Source organism: Oncorhynchus kisutch, linkage group LG9 (assembly GCF_002021735.2).
Source record: "Oncorhynchus kisutch isolate 150728-3 linkage group LG9, Okis_V2, whole genome shotgun sequence".
Lineage (NCBI taxonomy): Eukaryota > Metazoa > Chordata > Actinopteri > Salmoniformes > Salmonidae > Oncorhynchus > Oncorhynchus kisutch.
The window spans coordinates 6793030-6810079 of record NC_034182.2 but is presented as its reverse complement, the minus strand read 5'-3'; the positions used below and the strand labels follow the sequence as shown (position 1 = coordinate 6810079).

Here is a 17050-nt window from a genome sequence, read left to right as displayed (position 1 = left end):
GCCAGATAGTCTGAGACCAGCCACCCAGACAGCTGATGAAACTGCGGAGTATTTCTGTCTGTAATAAAGCCCTTTTGTGCGGAAAAAACAATTCTGATTCGCTTCGCCCCGCCCAATGATGTGAAATTCATAGATTAGGGCCTAATGGATTTATTTCAAATGGCTGATTTCCTTATATGAATTGTAACTCAGTAAAAAAAAAAAAAATGTTGCATGTTGCATTTATACGTTTGTTAAGTATAACGTAAATTGACTGCAATATTTTTAGACTGCAATACACCTGCTCAAACCCTGAGATTACCCATGAATGTGGCCTAAGCACCAGCAAGGACAGAGATCTTGTCTGTCTATAAATGGAAGCCATAAAGAGAGTCAATTTCTTTATCCTGCTTCTTGCTGGTGTGTTGGTCAACGGAAAAGGTATGCTTTCTGTGATGTGTGAGGTTGAGGATTAAAGCCTGAGCATATATGTAGCAGAGTAACTCAAAATGTGGACTTAATATTTAAAAAAGGAGGTGCTGATTACTCCAGTAATCAATTCAGTTTTTATTGTGCCCTTGTTTGTGTGTTGCAGACCTCTGCTGGCAGAACAGCTAATTGCCCCTTAGGACAATCCATCTCTTGCATAGTGAGGTGATTCCTTGCAGTCCTTACAACCAATCTTCTGCAAAACCTCATCTTTTTACATCTGAAGTCTGCACTGACTCACAAGCACAGATTTCCAAATCAAAGTGTGTTTTTCTGCTGCTGCAGTGCTGAGTTAACCCTCACCCAAACCCTGTCAAGCTGTTGAATATCAGCAGTTGATTCACATTTTAAGAAATTAAACTCTGGTTTAAGTCTGTATTTTGGATTTAGGTCATTGCAATTGAATTCCGGGCTAAATTTATTGGGCGGCAATAAAACCTTCAACCTGCATACATGTTTATTTTCGTATAAATTGAACTATTCATTTGTGCATTGTAATGTATTTATTCAGTTTTAGTGAGCATCACAACAAACATGAAGACCGTCTCTGGGACTTTGGGTGCAAAGCCACGTTGGACTCAGCAACTAACTGCTTCACATCTTCCCACCTAAATGACTTGGACAAACCTTTCATCTACAGTACCAATGCCCAAGCCACCAGGTCATCACAGGGATGAACAGCTATCACGAGAACAAGCATGAGAACAGAAGGTGAGATAAAGCCATTGCTTTTGAAGGTTACATTCCTTTTTTCTGTCAATGGTAGCTGTGCTGTAAGAGAGTCCTGGGTTGGTGTTATTACATGGGTTGGTGTTATTACATGGGTTGGTTGAAACAGTGTTCATAACTCAACATGTGATTTGATTTGTATATTGAAATGTATGACCTCATCATAGATGTTTTTTTTATGTACACAAACACCTACATGTGCCTTAATGGTGCACTTTAGCTGTTTGTAATACAAAGAATTGTAATTGAAAAAATTGAAATTGTAATGCAGAACATAAACATGATTAAAAAGAGAACAGATCATTAAATATCTTCGTATGTTGTTCATCCATGTCAGCATCACTAAACATCCAGATTGGGATATTTTTGGGGTTTGGGGGTATTCCTTTTCTGTTTTGGCTATGCACAATATGGACGGAGTAGCTTCAAGATGTTGCTACTTGTTCGTTCCACCAATTCAGTGCCTTTTGAGAAGTGTAATAAACATTTGATTTCACTTAATTTGTACATAATGTCATGAAGAGCACGTGTTCAACTTCATAAAAAACTAGTTTTCCCATTCCAAGAGGTTCAATTTTTAAAAATGACTAAGGTAAGGGCTTGTTAAATGCCAAATAAAGTAACAGGGCTGATAATTTCTTCTTAAATCAGCCATAAATCCCCTTGTGACAGGGGGAATGGAAGCTTTTAGTTTGCAACAGGGAGTGAAATTTGAATGCAGGCTTCACAAAAAAATATGAATTGTTAAAACATTCTAGCCTGTCTATCTTTAGGTAACAGGGTTGATGTGTTATTCTCGACCCACTCAGTTTTCCACTACAAAACACCAGAAAAGGGCCAAAAAGAGTAGAACCAGCTCACCTGCTTTTACTCCATGATTTGACTATTAGATGTTCAATGTTTATTTTGAAAAATAAAAGTTCAGTTCACGTAACAGGGTTGACCTTAAAATGAGGCACAGATGTAAATGAATCACTAATCACATTAAATAAATAGTAATCTTCAGGAAATGACTTTGTCAAATCAAACAAAAATAACCAGGGCTTTACAATGATGTTGACACGGAGACATTCGGGGATTAAATGGTATGAAATGATACAGAAAGGACCCAGGGTTGATGGAGGAACTGTTTTTGTGGAACAACCCTAATATAATGTGAATTGCAAGGTCAATACTAAAAAATCTATCATAATTTAAACCTAATTTTCACCATTGTACAGATGGAAGTTCACCTGCTGAGGAGCCAGCAACTTCTGTACTGATTCCTGCCAGTGGACCAATTTGTCACGACTTCTACCGAAGGTAACTCCTCTCCCTGTTCGGGCGGCGCTCGGCGCTCGGCGTCGCCGGTTTACTAGCCGCTACCGATCCCTTTTTCTTTTTCTGGTTGTTTTGTCTGTGTTCCTTTTCACACCTGGTTTCAATTGCTTTGATTTCTGTGGGTATATAGGGCACCTGTTACCTGCCGTAATTCGTGCAGGATTAAGTTTGTGAGTATTAGTGGTCAGTATTCTATGCTGTTTATTGTTTTCGCATTGACGTATGTGTCGGAACTGTGGTTGTTCCTCCATGTACTGACATCCCTGCTCTCCTGCGCCTGACTCCTACACCTCTCACCGAGACGCACTTTATCACACAACTACGTAAACTGGTTTGATGAGGCCTTCACTTTTGATGTCCCACCAAATTCCTACCTCATTGCAGTTGAAAGCTTCCATGAAAACAAGCATGAGTGAGTATGATTATTCATTTGGTATTGTAGGCTAATGTAGCAGATTCCAAGTATATCGGCAAAGGATGAATTGATAACGAAACTAACAAGAACAAAATGTCAGTTTTTGTCTTGTGTACTTTCAGAGATCTTCGCTGGAAATACCAATACTGGGCCGAAAGGTCATGCTGAATCTATAACTGATTCTACCTACAATCAGATTATTTTATCCGTTGTTGCCTTTTGATAATCTTGAAAGAAATTCATGATTAAAGATACTTGCATCTAATTATTGTTTCATTTCACTGCACTAACATTTAAATGACTGATTATGCTTGTTTCTGGTCAAAATAAACTCTATACAGTACTGTAATGGACGGCAAATGGTTCTCAGACAATAATTACTAAAACATTGGGTCACACTTTATTTGGATAGTCCCCTATAGAGGATCTATAGTGGCTCAAACCATCAACAGACTATCAACTACAAGTCCAACAGTACTTAGGCTTACTGACGTAGAAGTTGTTGTCCCGGCACCACACTGGCAGGTTTCTGACCTTCTCCGTGTAGTCTGTCTCGTTGTTGCCGGTGATCAGGCCTACAACCGTTGTGTTGTCAGCAAACTTAATGATGGTGTTGATGTGCGTGGCAACGCAGTCGCGAGTGAACAGGGAGCACAGGAGGGGAATAAGCACGCACCCCTGCGGGTGACATTGCCTACCCTCACCAACTGGGGTCAGCCCATCACGAAGTTGAGGATCCAGCTGCAGAGGGAAGTGTTCAGTCCCAGGGTCCTAAGCTTAGTGACGAGTTTGGATGGGACAATGGTGTTGAACGCTGAGATGTAGTCAATGAACAGCATTCTCGCATAGCTATTCCTCTTATCTAGATGGGTGAGGGCTGTGTGGAGTTCAATTGACATTGTGTCGTCTATGGACCTATTGGGGCGGTATGCAAATTAGAGTGGGTCTAGGGTATGTGGGATGATGGAGTTGTGTGTCATATTCAACGTTTCAAAGCGCTTCATGATTACAGATGTGAGTGCTACAGGGCGGTAGTCATTGTGGCATGAAGCCTTAGATTTCTTGGGAACAGGAATGATGTTAGTCATTTTAAGGATTACAGATTGGGACAAGGAGAGGTTGAAAATGACTGAATATGCCTGCCAGCTGATCTGCGCATGTTCTGGGAACGCACCCTGGAATATCGCTCAAGGGCACATTCTAGCAGCTTCTATCTGAGCGATTCTCCGCATGATACTAAAGCCAGCCGATCAGTATGCTGAACAGCCATTTTAATCCAAACTGGAATGATTGGTTTGTTAAGACACAAACAATATAGCTCTGATATTTAACAAATAATGTTTATCTTAAGGAATGTAATTCATTGACAACTAGATATACAGTTGATGTCGGAAGTTTACATACACCTTAGCCAAATACATTTAAATACTGTTTTTCACAATTCCTAACATTTAATCCTAGTAACAATTCCCTGTTTTAGGTCAGTTAGGATCACCACTTTATTTGAAGAATGTGAAATGTCCGAATAATAGTAGCGATAAATGATTTATTTCAGATGTTCTTTTTTTCATCACATTCCCAGTGGGTCAGAAGTTCACATACACTTAATTAGTATTTGGTAGCATTGCCTTTAAATTGTTTAACTTGGATCAAACGTTTTGGGTAGCCTTCCACAAGCTTCCCACAATACGTTGGGTGAATTTTGGCCCATTCCTCCTGACAGAGCTGGTGTAACTGAGTCAGGTTTGTAGGCCTCCTTGCTCGCACACAGGTTTTCAGTGCTGCCCACACATTTTCTATAGGATTGAGGTCAGGGCTTTGTGATGGCAACTCTAATACCTTGACTTTGTTGTCCTGAAGCCATTTTGCCACAACTTTGGAAGTATGCTTGGGGTCATTGTCCATTTGGAAGAACCATTTGCGACCAAGCTTTAACTTCCTGACTGATGTCTTGAGATGTTGCTTCAATATATCCACTGAACTTTCCTCCCTCGTGATGCCATCTATTTTGTTAAGTGCACCAGTCCCTCCTGCGGCAAAGCACTCTCACAACATGATGCTGCCTCCCCCATACTTCACGGTTGGGATGGTGTTCTTCGGCTTGCAAGCCTCCTTTTCCCTCCAAATATAATGATGGTCATTATGGCCAAACAGTTATATTTTTGTTTCATCAGACCAGAGGACATTTCTCAAAAGTATGATCTTTGTCCCCATGTGCAGTTGCAAACCGTAGTCTGGCTTTTTTGTGGTGGTTTTGGAGCAGTGGCTTCTTCCTTGCTGAGCGGCCTTTTAGGTTATGTCGATATAGGACTCGTTTTACTGTCGATATAGATACTTTTATACCTGTTTCCTCCAGCATCTTCACAGGGTCCTTTGCTGTTCTGCGATTGATTTGCACTTTTCGCACCAAAGTACGTTCATCTCTAGGAGTCAGAACGCGTCTCCTCCTGAGTGGTATGACAGCTGCGTGGTCCCATGGTGTTTATACTTGTGTACTATTGTTTGTACAGATGAATGTGGTACCTTCAGGTGTTTGGAAATTGCTCCCAAGGATGAACCAGACTTGTGGAGGTCTACAATTGTTTTCTGAGGTCTTAGCTGATTTCTTTTGATTTTCCCATGATGTCAAGCAAAGAGGCACTGAGTTTGAAGGTAGGCCTTGAAATACATCCACAGATACACCTCCAATCGACTCAAATTATGTCAATTAGCCTAACAGAAGCTTTTAAAGCCATGACATCATTTTCTGGAAATTTCCAAGCTGTTTAAAGGCACAGTCAACTTAGTGTATGTGACGTTCTGATAGACTGGAATTGTGATACAGTGAATTATAAGTTCAATAATCTTTCTGTAAACAATTGTTGGAAAAATTACTTGTGTCATGCATAAAGTAGATGTCCTAACCAACTTGCAAAGAACTATAGTTTGCTAACAAGAAATTTGTGGAGTTGTTGAAAAACGAGTTTTAATGACTCCAACCTAAGTGTATGTAAACTTCTGACTTCAACTGTATTATCTTACATTAAGTGCTATTTGAATATGCAGATCATATAGAATGCACCCTGAAATATTGTTTTTGAGGTGACAGAAAACATTCAATTTCATTGTTCATATTTTCAATTGACAATAAAGATACTGTATGTGCACTGGGTATATTATTTTATCATTGTACATTTAATGTTTATTAGAGTCATGTAGAATGGCTTCAGAAAGTTTGCATAGACGGAACCAACAACAAAAAGTGTGCCACTTTGTGTGGTAAATTACTGGCTTGATAAGATGGCTCATGCAATGTTTATTATGCAACAGATGCTACTTCGCATTCTTCAAAATGTTGTCACAGGTATGTAGCAATGCCTTGCCTTTTACCAGAGATATCTGATCTGTCAGATGATTGGGTAAGTAGATTTAATCACATATGTGATTATTACCTAGTGTAAGGGTAGAAAATACCATCACTTGTCTGAGGAGACAACATTCCCTGCAGAGGGCCAAACGTAGAGAATCCCTTCATCAGGCTTCACATCTCTCTGCTTCTCATCCTTATGACAGGTAAGAGCAGTCATCTCGATCCATTTACTGTAGTGTATGTAGTGTACATTCCCAATGGGTATGTTCCAATGTCCATACTAGCAAACCACTTAGAAGGAACAAATTCATTTGACGTGCATTCTAAGTAGTGTGATGGTGTGAATTTTGGAACAGAGCTCTGGTGCAAACAAATTGGTCTTTCTCAGCAGGATATAGAGTTGCATGTTGGGATAATGACTTTGATGCACCGTTGATGTCCTTCCCAATCTATGTAGTTAAGGTAAAAGGGGTGACTGGTAGGAAATATGTGTTTTTCATGTGTTATGGAAAAACATTATTTTGCCCCAATTGTAACTGTTGTGCTGAAGAGATGCTTAATCAGTATCGGCCATATCTTTTGTTTCATAGGGATGTTTGCTGACTTATACCATCTGATATTGTTTTGTTTCAGTTACCACAGTAACCACCACGAGGACAGGAGGTGGGCTTCTTTTTCAGTATTTAAAATAATCACATTCAGATTCAGGCATTAGTGAATTTCTTAGGAACGCACATTTCAATTTGAGCAAGGCTGAGGAACAATTTACATTGTAATAAGTCAGATGAGGCCTAAGAAACATTACCTTCTTTACTCATTTTCACTATCCTCAGTTACAAATGTCTGACAATCCTGATCAACTACCAACAAGATCAGTGCCCTCATGTTACTGCAAAGACAGATTTTGCCACTCTCCAGTACTTAACTGTCAAAATAGATTTTGAATGAAGGGATAAAATATTCAATTAACTAACATTAATATGGATATATTTTCTGTCCCTTTTCAGATGGAGTTTTTACTGCTATGGTGTTCTTAGGATTTGTACCTTTGACTTCCATGTTACACCCTGGGTCAACTGAAGTACACTACTGGGTTGAGGCATTCACCTACAAAGCCACGGTGCCAAGTGTCACGTTGCATAAGGATGGGAGACAGGCGCAGGAATATGTAATAGGGTTTTTAAATTCTTGACCCAAATCAAAAGAGGTGTAAACCTCTAATATAATTAACGGGATGAAACCTGAGTGGCGTAGTGGTCTAAGGCACTGCATCTCAGTGCAAGAGGTGTCACAGCCATCCCTGCTTGAAATCCAGGCTGCATCACATCCGATAATGTGATTGGGAGTCCCATAGGGTGGCGCACAATTGGCCCAGCGTCGTCTGGGTTTGGCCGGGGTAGGCCATCATTGTAAATAAGAATTTGTTCTTAACTGACTTGCCTAGTTAAATAAAGGTAATAAAAAATAAGTGCACAAAAATATACGTAGCACCAAAAACGGAATAAAACAGAGCACATGTACTCACAAGACCAGTGGACATACTGTAGGTGTCACGCTCTGACCTTTAATATCTCTGTTTTCTTTATATTTTGGTTAGGTCAGTGTGTGACGAGGGTGGGTATGCTAGTTTTGTATTGTCTAGGATTTTTGTATGTCTACGGGTTTAGTAGGTCTAGGTATTTGTATGTCCAGTGCGTCCTGTGCTAGCGCCCCGCACTTGCCGGGCTCAAGTGAGCATCCACCCAGGACGCATTGTGCCAGCTCTACGCTCCAGATCTCCAGTGCGCCTCCACAGTACAGTACGTCCTGTGCCTGCTCCCTGCACTTGCCCTGAGGTGCGTGTCTTCAGCCCAGTACCACCAGTGCCGGCACCACACACCAGGTATCCAGTGCGCCTCTGCAGTCCAGAGCTTCCGGCGACGTTTCACAGTCCGGAACCTCCAACGACGGGCCACGGTCCGGATGCCTCCGGCGACGGGCCACGGTCCGGATGCCTCCGGCGACGGGCCACGGTCCGGATGCCTCCGGCGACGGGCCACGGTCCGGATGCCTCCGGCGACGGGCCACGGTCCGGATGCCTCCGGCGACGGGCCACGGTCCGGATGCCTCCGGCGACGGGCCACGGTCCGGATGCCTCCGGCGACGGGCCACGGTCCGGTTCGACAAAGGCGGAGGGGTAAGTGTAGAACCAGAGCGGCGTCCAGAACCAGAGCAGCCACCTAGGGTAGATGCCCACCCAGACCCTCCCCTATAGGTTCAGGTTTGCGGCCGTGAGTCCACACCTTTGGGGGGGTGGGTGGTACTGTCACGCTCTGACCTTTTAATATCTCTGTTTTCTTTATATTTTGGTTAGGTCAGGGTGTGACGAGGGTGGGTATGCTAGTTTTGTATCGTCTAGGGTTTTTGTATGTCTACGGGTTTAGTAGGTCTAGGTATTTGTATGTCTATGGTGGCCTGATATGGTTCCCAATCAAAGGCAGCTGTTTATTTTTGTCTCTGATTGGGGATCATATTTAGGTAGCCATTTTCCCTTTTGTGTTTGTGGGTTCTTATTCTATGTTTAGTTGCCTGTCTGCACTACTCATATTAGCTTCACGGTTCGTTTTGTTATTTTGTTCGTTTGTTCAGTGTTTGTTCTGATAATATAGAAGAATGCAAGCTTACGCTGTGCCTTGGTCTCATTCGTATGACGAACGTGACAATAGGACAATGATCGACAAGGAAAATAGGTAACAGAGGGCACATATATGCACATACTAATCAGGGGGAATGAGAACCAGGTGTGCGTAATGAGACAAGACAGTCCGGGGTTGGTGGTGATGAACCAGTTCAGTGACACCTAGAAGGCCAGTGACGTAGACCTCCGGAGTTGGTGAACAGAATGAGCAGCAGTACTGGGGGAATCCATAACACCAACGGTCTCATTATTCCACATTTTGTTGTGTTACAGACTGTTAGACTTAAAAATGTATTCATATATTTTCTCACCAAACACACAATATCCCATAGTGGGATTATGTTTAAAAAATAAGAAATCTAGAAAAAAAGGAAAAAAAGATATCTCATTTACATAAGTATTCACATCCCTTAGTAGATTTGAATATACCCTTGAATATTTTTATTTTATTTTAATAGGCAAGTCAGTTAAGAACAAATTCTTATTTTCAATGACGGCCAATGATGTACCTTGTCAGCTCGGGGATTTGAACTTGCAACCTTCCGGTTACTAGTCCAACACTCTAACCACTAGGCTACTCTGGAGGTGCACTGGAGGCCTGCCTATATTTTGGATGGTGTATCAATACACCCAGTCACTACAAAGATACAGGCATCCTTCCTAACCTAGTTGCTGGAGAGGAAGGAAACCGCTCAGGGATTTCACCATGAGCCCAATGGTGACTTTCGAACAGTTATAGAGTTTAGTGGCTGTGATAGGAGAAAACTAAGGATGGCTCAACAACATTACAGTCACTCCACAAAACTAACCTAATTGATAGAGTGAAAAGAAGGAAGCCTGTACAGAATACAAATATTCCAAAACTGCAATAAATGTGGCATAGCAATTAACTTTTGGTCCTGAATACAAAGTGTTATGGTTGGGGCAAATCCAATACAATTACAGAGTACCACTGGTGGCTGCATCATGTTATAGGTATGCTTGTAATCGTTACGGATGAAAAAGGAACGGAATTGACCCAAGCACAGGCAAAATCCAAGAGGAAAATCCTAGTGGTTCAGTCTGCTTCCTAAAGTAAAATACTGTTTCACAACTTTTTGGGGTCAAATGTAATTACATTAAAATAACAAAAGGTATGACATCATTGCACTCTATTTGACTTTCGATAAGAGATTCTGGTAAAAGCCATGCCCTGAAACCAAGTTCATGACACTCCTATATTTGTCACACTCATGTACTACACATATGGTCTCTAATCTTTCCTCCAATTGGTTGTCTATTACAAATAGTGAATGAATTGACTTCAGCTCCCAAGGACCAGGGAAGGAGAGTTGGAGACCACTTATTTTATAAATCGGTACATTGCCCTCTACATGTTAGTTCACAGTAAAAGCTGCCAGTTCTGTTGCGCCCTATTTAATGGTCACTACAGAAATAATGTATTTTAAATGGCGTGTTGAAGTGGACAGGCTCAAGGCAGGGCAGGTTTGCTCCCAGTCTGTTCTCTCTGATAAGATGTGTTTGTTTACCTTCTCACTCTACCACTTGACTCTGTAACAGTCCCATATTTCCTGGTGTCCATTCCATTCACTCCATCGCTGCGAGACAATGAAGGATACACACACCCTGTTCAATCTGCTTCTGCTGCTAGTGTACCTAGCAGGTAATATGATTTTAAAAATATATAACATTGTTTTATGATAATGTTTTGTGAACATTTCTTTTTGAGGATGCAAAAGTCGGTTTGATATTAGTCAGTAGGTCTGGACACTTCCTGTTAAGCTTTGTAACTATATATACCTTCAATGTCTACAGAGGTCCAGCTTTTGTTTGGGTGAAAATAGTGAAAAACATTATAATATGTTGATAGACTGTGGCTGTTTTTATGAACTTCTAGGATCAGCTTTGACCACGGATGGAGGGAGTGGCAGTATCAGTAAGTAAACCACATCACATAATAGCCAAGACAAATTATTACAGGACGGAACACATCGCTGCATTGATTGGAATGTTGGGTACTTTGTGACTACCAATGACTGTGGTAGTAGGGTGGTACTATCACCTATCAGCTAACTACAGAAGTGAAGGCCTTTTGTTGGATTATCGTTTAAGTAATTTATAACTGTTACAAGAATACATTTACTCCCTGTTTCAAAAAAATTCTTCATTCTAAAACCGGGAGGCCTACATTACCTGATTGTGCACTGTAATTTTCAGATGGTCCCTTGGAACTAACCATAGTGGGACCTGACTTTGTTAAAGTGGGCGTGCCACGCAGCTTTGACTGTGCCGCCCAGTGCTCTCCCTCCTGCAGCTACAGAATGAGTATCTACGGACAGATTTGGCAGGGCAACAAGCTGTTGTTCACAGCTCGCCAATGGGAAGAGTCCCTAAACCTTACATGCACTGCAAGGAATGATGACTCTGGGAGGTCCTCTACAGTATCTAAGATACTCCAGGTTTTAGGTGGGTAGGTGGTTTGTTGGTTTTTATGCCACTTCACCTGATATTAGGAATGGATCGATAATTCAATGTGTTGTAATTTACTGACAAGATGTCTGGATTACATGATTAGTACTAGATTAAATTATTTTGCTCACGTTATTCACATTGGTTGTAGGATCTAGACTATTATCTAAATGTGTATGTGTTCCTCCTTTTAGCTGGACCAACCAACGTATCGATCACAGGCCCTGCCCTGATGACCCCAGGGGCCCCTCAAAGCTTCCAGTGTAACGCCGACTGCCGTCCCTCCTGCAACTACACCTGGAAGATAAAGGGCCGATGGCTCGGGGGGCAGGGGAGCGAGATTACTGTAACTCCCGAAGAATTGGCCACCTCTGTTACCCTGAACTGCAAGGCCATCAACAGTGTGTCTGGGCTCTATGCCATGGCAACCAGGAAAATACCTGTGACATGTAGGTTTTTGGGAGATTTAGAGCTTCCTCTAACAATTGTAGTTTCCCTCTTGTTGTTAGTGTAATGCAATTGTCCATCTCCACATCAATAGCTTCATCTATCAATATACACACGTTCCCTTACAAAGTATACAGTGTATATTTGATGATTCAAGAGTGATGTTGGGGCTTTGGTGGAAGTGATATTTGAACCAGTTTCTTCCTTTAATTTTGTCCCCTACCAGCTGGTCCATCAGAGGTCCACATCATAGGCCCAGAATCTGTTGCAGTCGGCTTCAAGTCCATGTTTCAGTGCATTGCCAAATGCACTCCCGCTTGTGACTACCAGTGGACCATTGATGGTCACACTGTCCATGGCAGGGAGATGGAGATGACGGTCGAGCAACATGTGAAGCCAGAGAAGATTATGTGCCACGCTCAGAATACGATCTCAACTAATTTTGAGGTGGTCACCAAGACCGTACGAGTGGAAGGTACAACAGAAATCTCATGATTATACATTTTAGCCACTACCTTAATTTTAGGAGACTAAATCTTTAACTGATGTATATGGTCTTTATGATGCTGTCATAAACATTACTTGACCTAATATCATGGTTTTTTGTGTTCCTTTTGGCATGTTTTTGTGCGTGTGACAGACAATGACAAAAAATGATCCTCTCAAAACAATATGCTTGTCAAGCTGTGTCCAGGTTGTGATTGTACAATCAGACCATCTCTGGGAGGAAGCGTCAGCATTGGACAGCAGCTGAAACTGGGTCTCGATTGAGTACAAACACTCCTTGCTGACAACACCAGGCTCCAAAGCATTAAAGCTGTAAAACAGGAAAACAGACTGAAAATAGACAAGACATTATAACCTTGCATACCCGCTACAGTGCCTTCAGAAAGTATTCACACCCCTTGACCTTTTCCACATGTTGTTGTGTTAGTCAGAATTTTTAATTTGATACATTTACATTGTTTTGTCACTGGCCTACACACTACCCAATAATGTCAATGTGGAATTATGGTTATTTGTATTTTTCTTTACTATTTATTTAAAAATGAAAATATTAGAAGTCTTGAGTCAAGTATTCAAACCCTTTGTTATGGCAAGCCTAAATAAGTTCAGGAGTAAACATGTGCGTAACAAGTCACAATAGTGTTTAACATTACTTTTAGAATGACTACCTCACAAATATAATTATCTGTAAGGTCCCTCAGGAGAGCATTTCAAACAAAGATTCAACCACAAAGACCACAAAGGTTTTCCAACGCCTTGCAAAGAAGGGCACCTATTGGTAGATGGGTATAAATGAATAAAAAAGCAGGCATTGAATATCCCTTTTGAGCATGGTGAAGTTATTAATTACACTTTGGATGGTGTATCAATACACCCAGTCACTACAAAGATACATGTGACCTTTCTAACTCAGTTGATGGAGAGGAGGGAAACCACTCAGGGATTTCACCATGAGGCCAATGGGGACATTAAAACAGTTACAGAGTTGAATGTCTCTGATAGGAAAAAACTGAGGATGGATCAACAACATTGTAATTAACAAAACTAACCTAATTGAAAGAGTGAAAAGAAGGATGCCTGTACAAAATTTTTAAAAATCCAAAACGTGCATCCTGTTTGAAACAGGAATGCTGGAATACTACAGTAATACTGCAATTCACTTTTTTGTCCTGAATACAACGTCTTATGTTGGGGCAAATCCAATACAAGTAATGAATAAGGCGGCCCACACACTGTTGAAGCTCCCAATTCACAGCTTTATTGACAACGTTTCGATCCGAAACGGATCTGCGTCAGGTCAAATCCAATACAGCACATTACTGAGTACCACTCTCCATATTTTCAAACCTAGTGTTGGCTGCATCATGTTATGGGTAATCATGTAATCGTCAAGGACTGTGGAGTTTTTGCAGCTAAATAAAGTCATGGAATGGAGCTAAGCACAGGCAAAATCCTAGAGGAAAACCTGGTTCAGTCTGCTTTCCACCAGACACTGGGAGATGAATTCCCCTTTCAGCACGACAATAACCTAAAACAAATCTAAACAAGAGTTGCTTACCAAGAAGACATGGAATATTCCTGAGTTAAATCTGCCTCGAAAATCTATGGCAAGACCTAAAAAGGGTTGTCTAGCAATGATCAACAACCAATTTGACAGAGCTTGAAGAATTTTGTTGCACAGTCCAGGTGTGGAAAGCTCTTAGAGATTTACCCAGAAAGACTCACAGCTGTAATCGCTGCCAAAGGTGATTCTATTGTATTGAATATTTATCTAATCAAAATATAAGTGTTTTCATATTTTTTGCATATTTTACCATTTTTTTCCAACTTTGACATAGAGTATTTTGTGTAGATCGTTGACAAAAAAGTACAGTTAAATCAATTTTAATCCCACTTTGTAACACAACAAAACGTTGAAAAAGTGAAGTTAATTTGATATGAATAAGCTCATACAATGCAATGACAATGAAAATGACTGGTCCTGCTTGGTCTGTGGCATCGGCCTGAAGTATGGAGTCAGTTGTTGCCAATCATGTGGTGGAAAAAGTACTCAATTTTCATACTTGAGTAAAAGTAAAGATACCTTTGTCACGTTCTGACCTTTATTTCCTTTGTTTTGTCATTTTTTTGTATGGTCAGGGCGTGAGTTGGGGTGGGCAGTCTATGTTTGATTTTCTATGATTTTGGGATTTCTATGTTTCGGCCTAGTATGGTTCTCAATCAGAGGCAGGTGTCATTAGTTGTCTCTGATTGAGAATCATACTTAGGTAGCCTGGGTTTCAATGTTTGTTTGTGGGTGTTTGTTTCCGTGTCTGTGTTTTTCACCACACGGTACTGTTTTGGTTTTTGTTCCTTTCACGTTTATTGTTTTTGTATCAGTTGTGTTCATGTTGAGGATTTCTCATTAAAAGAACCATGGACACTTATTGGTCCTCCGATCCTTCTCGCCTCTCCTCTTCAGAGGAAGAGGAGGAAAACCTTTACAACCTTAATAGAAAATGACTCAAGTAAAAGTGAAAGTCACCCAGTAAAATACTACTTGACTAAAAGTTTAAATATACTTCAGTATCAAAAGTAAATGTAGTTGATAAAATCTACTTAAGCATCAAAAGTAAAAGTACGAATAATAAAAAATCCCTTATACTAAGCAAACGGCACAATTTTCATTTTTTTTATTGGATAGCCAGGGTCACACTCCAACACTCAGACATAATTTAAAAACAAAGCATTTGTGTTTAGTGAGTCTGCCAGATCAGAGGCAGTAGGGATGACCAGGGATGTTCTCTTGATAAGGGTGCGAATTTGACAATTTTCTGTCTTGCTAAGCATTGAAAATGTAACGAGGGCTTTTGGGTGTCAGGGAAAATGTATGGAGTTAAAAGAGCATAATTTTCATTAGGAATGTAGTAAAGTAAAAGTAAAAGTTGTCAAAATATGAATAGTAAAGTAAAGTACAGATACCCCCCAAAACGACTTAAGTAGTACTTTGAAGTATTTTTACTTAAGTACTTTACACCACTGCTTTCCACCAGCACTGTACCTCACTGTACCATCCTCCGGTCCAACCAGCTGTGGGATGTCGACCCCAATGATTTCTATAAACCCTGGATTGCTGATGCTATGTATTGACCATTGAGAGGCTATGAAGACATCGGTCGGCCATATTGGCACTCCCCAGTAGGAGCAGTCCTCCACAGGAATTAATGGAATTTACTGTATATATAATTCATTGGTCTACCCCTGTCACAGTGCTGTCCTTCATCACGCCAGAAATCTCTCACAAAGTGTTCACTCTGGTCTTTCTGCTGAAAGACAAATTACAGAACAAAAAATTGTTTAGTAAAATATGAAAGCTTCCATCAATGTAATTGTCTGCATCCTTTCCAATCCCCCATAAATATATATTTTTGTAAATATACACTATACTCCAGTGAGTTTAATTAGCTCCAATTAGTGTAATTTGTTCAGAAATCAAGTAAAATAAAAATCATTAGAAATAAGATATTCTCCTCTTTTCTACTGTAGGTATGTAAATCCAAATTTGTTTATTCTATCGATATTCATAAAAACATTGAAATAATAACATATTTTTCTATTTTTGCAGACACCGATGCAGCAACCCAGGATGAATACCCCTGATCTAACCCGCTGGCTTCTGAAGCCCTCATGAGTTCCTGAGTCGAGAAGCAGTCTAGCTAATGAGCTAGTGTTGCAAATGAGCATTTAGCAATTAGCATTTTCTAGCTAGTTGAGCTGGTTTACAATAAAACATATTTTTGCTAACAGATGATGGGGTTCCCTTGGTCGCCGGTTTTCCTGGTCCCTGGGCATGAAAAGGTTGAAGACCATGGGTTAGATGATTCCCCCAGACACTGTAGCTAGCTAGCAAGACCTGCTCAGCAACAATGTTATTGGGATGCGGCAATGTTGGATTAGTCTTTTAATTCTGAGTTAAATGTAATTGAAGTAAGTGGTTACTACTGGTTCAAATCCAGTGTAAGAGAAACTATTATGTCCTGTATTTTGGTAAGAGCTCAGAGTGATGTCACACACCCAATTCTTAATCGTTTCCTTATTAGGGGTTCACAGTGAAGCTACCTATTGTTATTCCTAGATTTATTCAAATATCTCAAGCATAGATTGGTAACTTGTCTAATTTGACACACAGGAGCTATGTTGGCCTATAGGTGGTGTTGTTAAAAGTGGTCCCACTTAAACCCTCATATCCACCAGCCGTTTGACTTAGAGACTTGAAACTTTGTATGTAGGCGTCTTTCCTTACGCTGAACAAATTTCCCTCAAGGACAGTGGTGGAAAAAGTACTCCATTTTCATACTTGAGGAAAAGTAAAGTTATGTCAATAGAAAAAGTGAAAGTATCCCAGGAAAATACTACTTAAACATCTGGTTTTAATATGCTTAAGCATCGAAAGTAAATGTATTTGCTAAAATATCCTTTAGTATCAAAAGTAAAAGTATAAATAATTTCAAATTCCTTACATTAAGCAAACCAGGCTGCACGATTTTCTTGTTTTAGGGATGACCAGGGATTTTCTCTTGATAAGTGCATGAATTGGACCAGTTCCCTGTCTGGCTTAGCATTCAAAATGTAACGAGTACTTTGGGGTGTCAGAGAAAATGAATGGAGTAAAAAGTACATCATTTTACTT

At 40.5% G+C, this 17050-nt stretch overlaps 1 protein-coding gene and 1 long non-coding RNA gene across 3 annotated transcripts; both read left to right on the top strand.

Moving 5' to 3' along the window:
• Positions 1-2636: 2636 nt before the first annotated feature.
• On the top strand, positions 2637-3197 carry LOC116375260 (uncharacterized). The gene is made up of 2 exons (XR_004210983.1): positions 2637-2929; positions 3055-3197. It is a non-coding gene; the product is annotated as an uncharacterized LOC116375260 (long non-coding RNA).
• A 7258-nt stretch (positions 3198-10455) lies between these two features.
• LOC116375259 (uncharacterized) lies at positions 10456-16168 on the top strand. 2 transcript variants are annotated; one of them, XM_031831686.1, is made up of 6 exons: positions 10456-10621; positions 10856-10894; positions 11176-11424; positions 11622-11876; positions 12101-12349; positions 15986-16168. In XM_031831686.1, exons 1-6 carry the CDS (start codon positions 10567-10569, stop codon positions 16018-16020), a joined length of 882 nt encoding a protein of 293 aa, XP_031687546.1. In that variant the 5' UTR covers positions 10456-10566; the 3' UTR covers positions 16021-16168. The 2 variants fall into 2 exon arrangements, with proteins under 2 accessions (XP_031687546.1, XP_031687547.1); XM_031831687.1 differs by lacking the exon at positions 15986-16168 and adding an exon at positions 12515-12829 and having other exon boundaries at positions 10468-10621.
• Positions 16169-17050: the final 882 nt, after the last annotated feature.

Coding starts and splice junctions, on each gene's coding strand:
- LOC116375259 (XM_031831686.1), top strand. CDS start 10,567: ATGAAGGATACACACACCCTGTTCAATCTGCTTCTGCTGCTAGTGTAC. Junction 10,895..11,175: donor TGGAGGGAGTGGCAGTATCA/GTAAGTAAACCA, acceptor TGTAATTTTCAG/ATGGTCCCTTGGAACTAACC. Junction 12,350..15,985: donor CAAGACCGTACGAGTGGAAG/GTACAACAGAAA, acceptor CTATTTTTGCAG/ACACCGATGCAGCAACCCAG.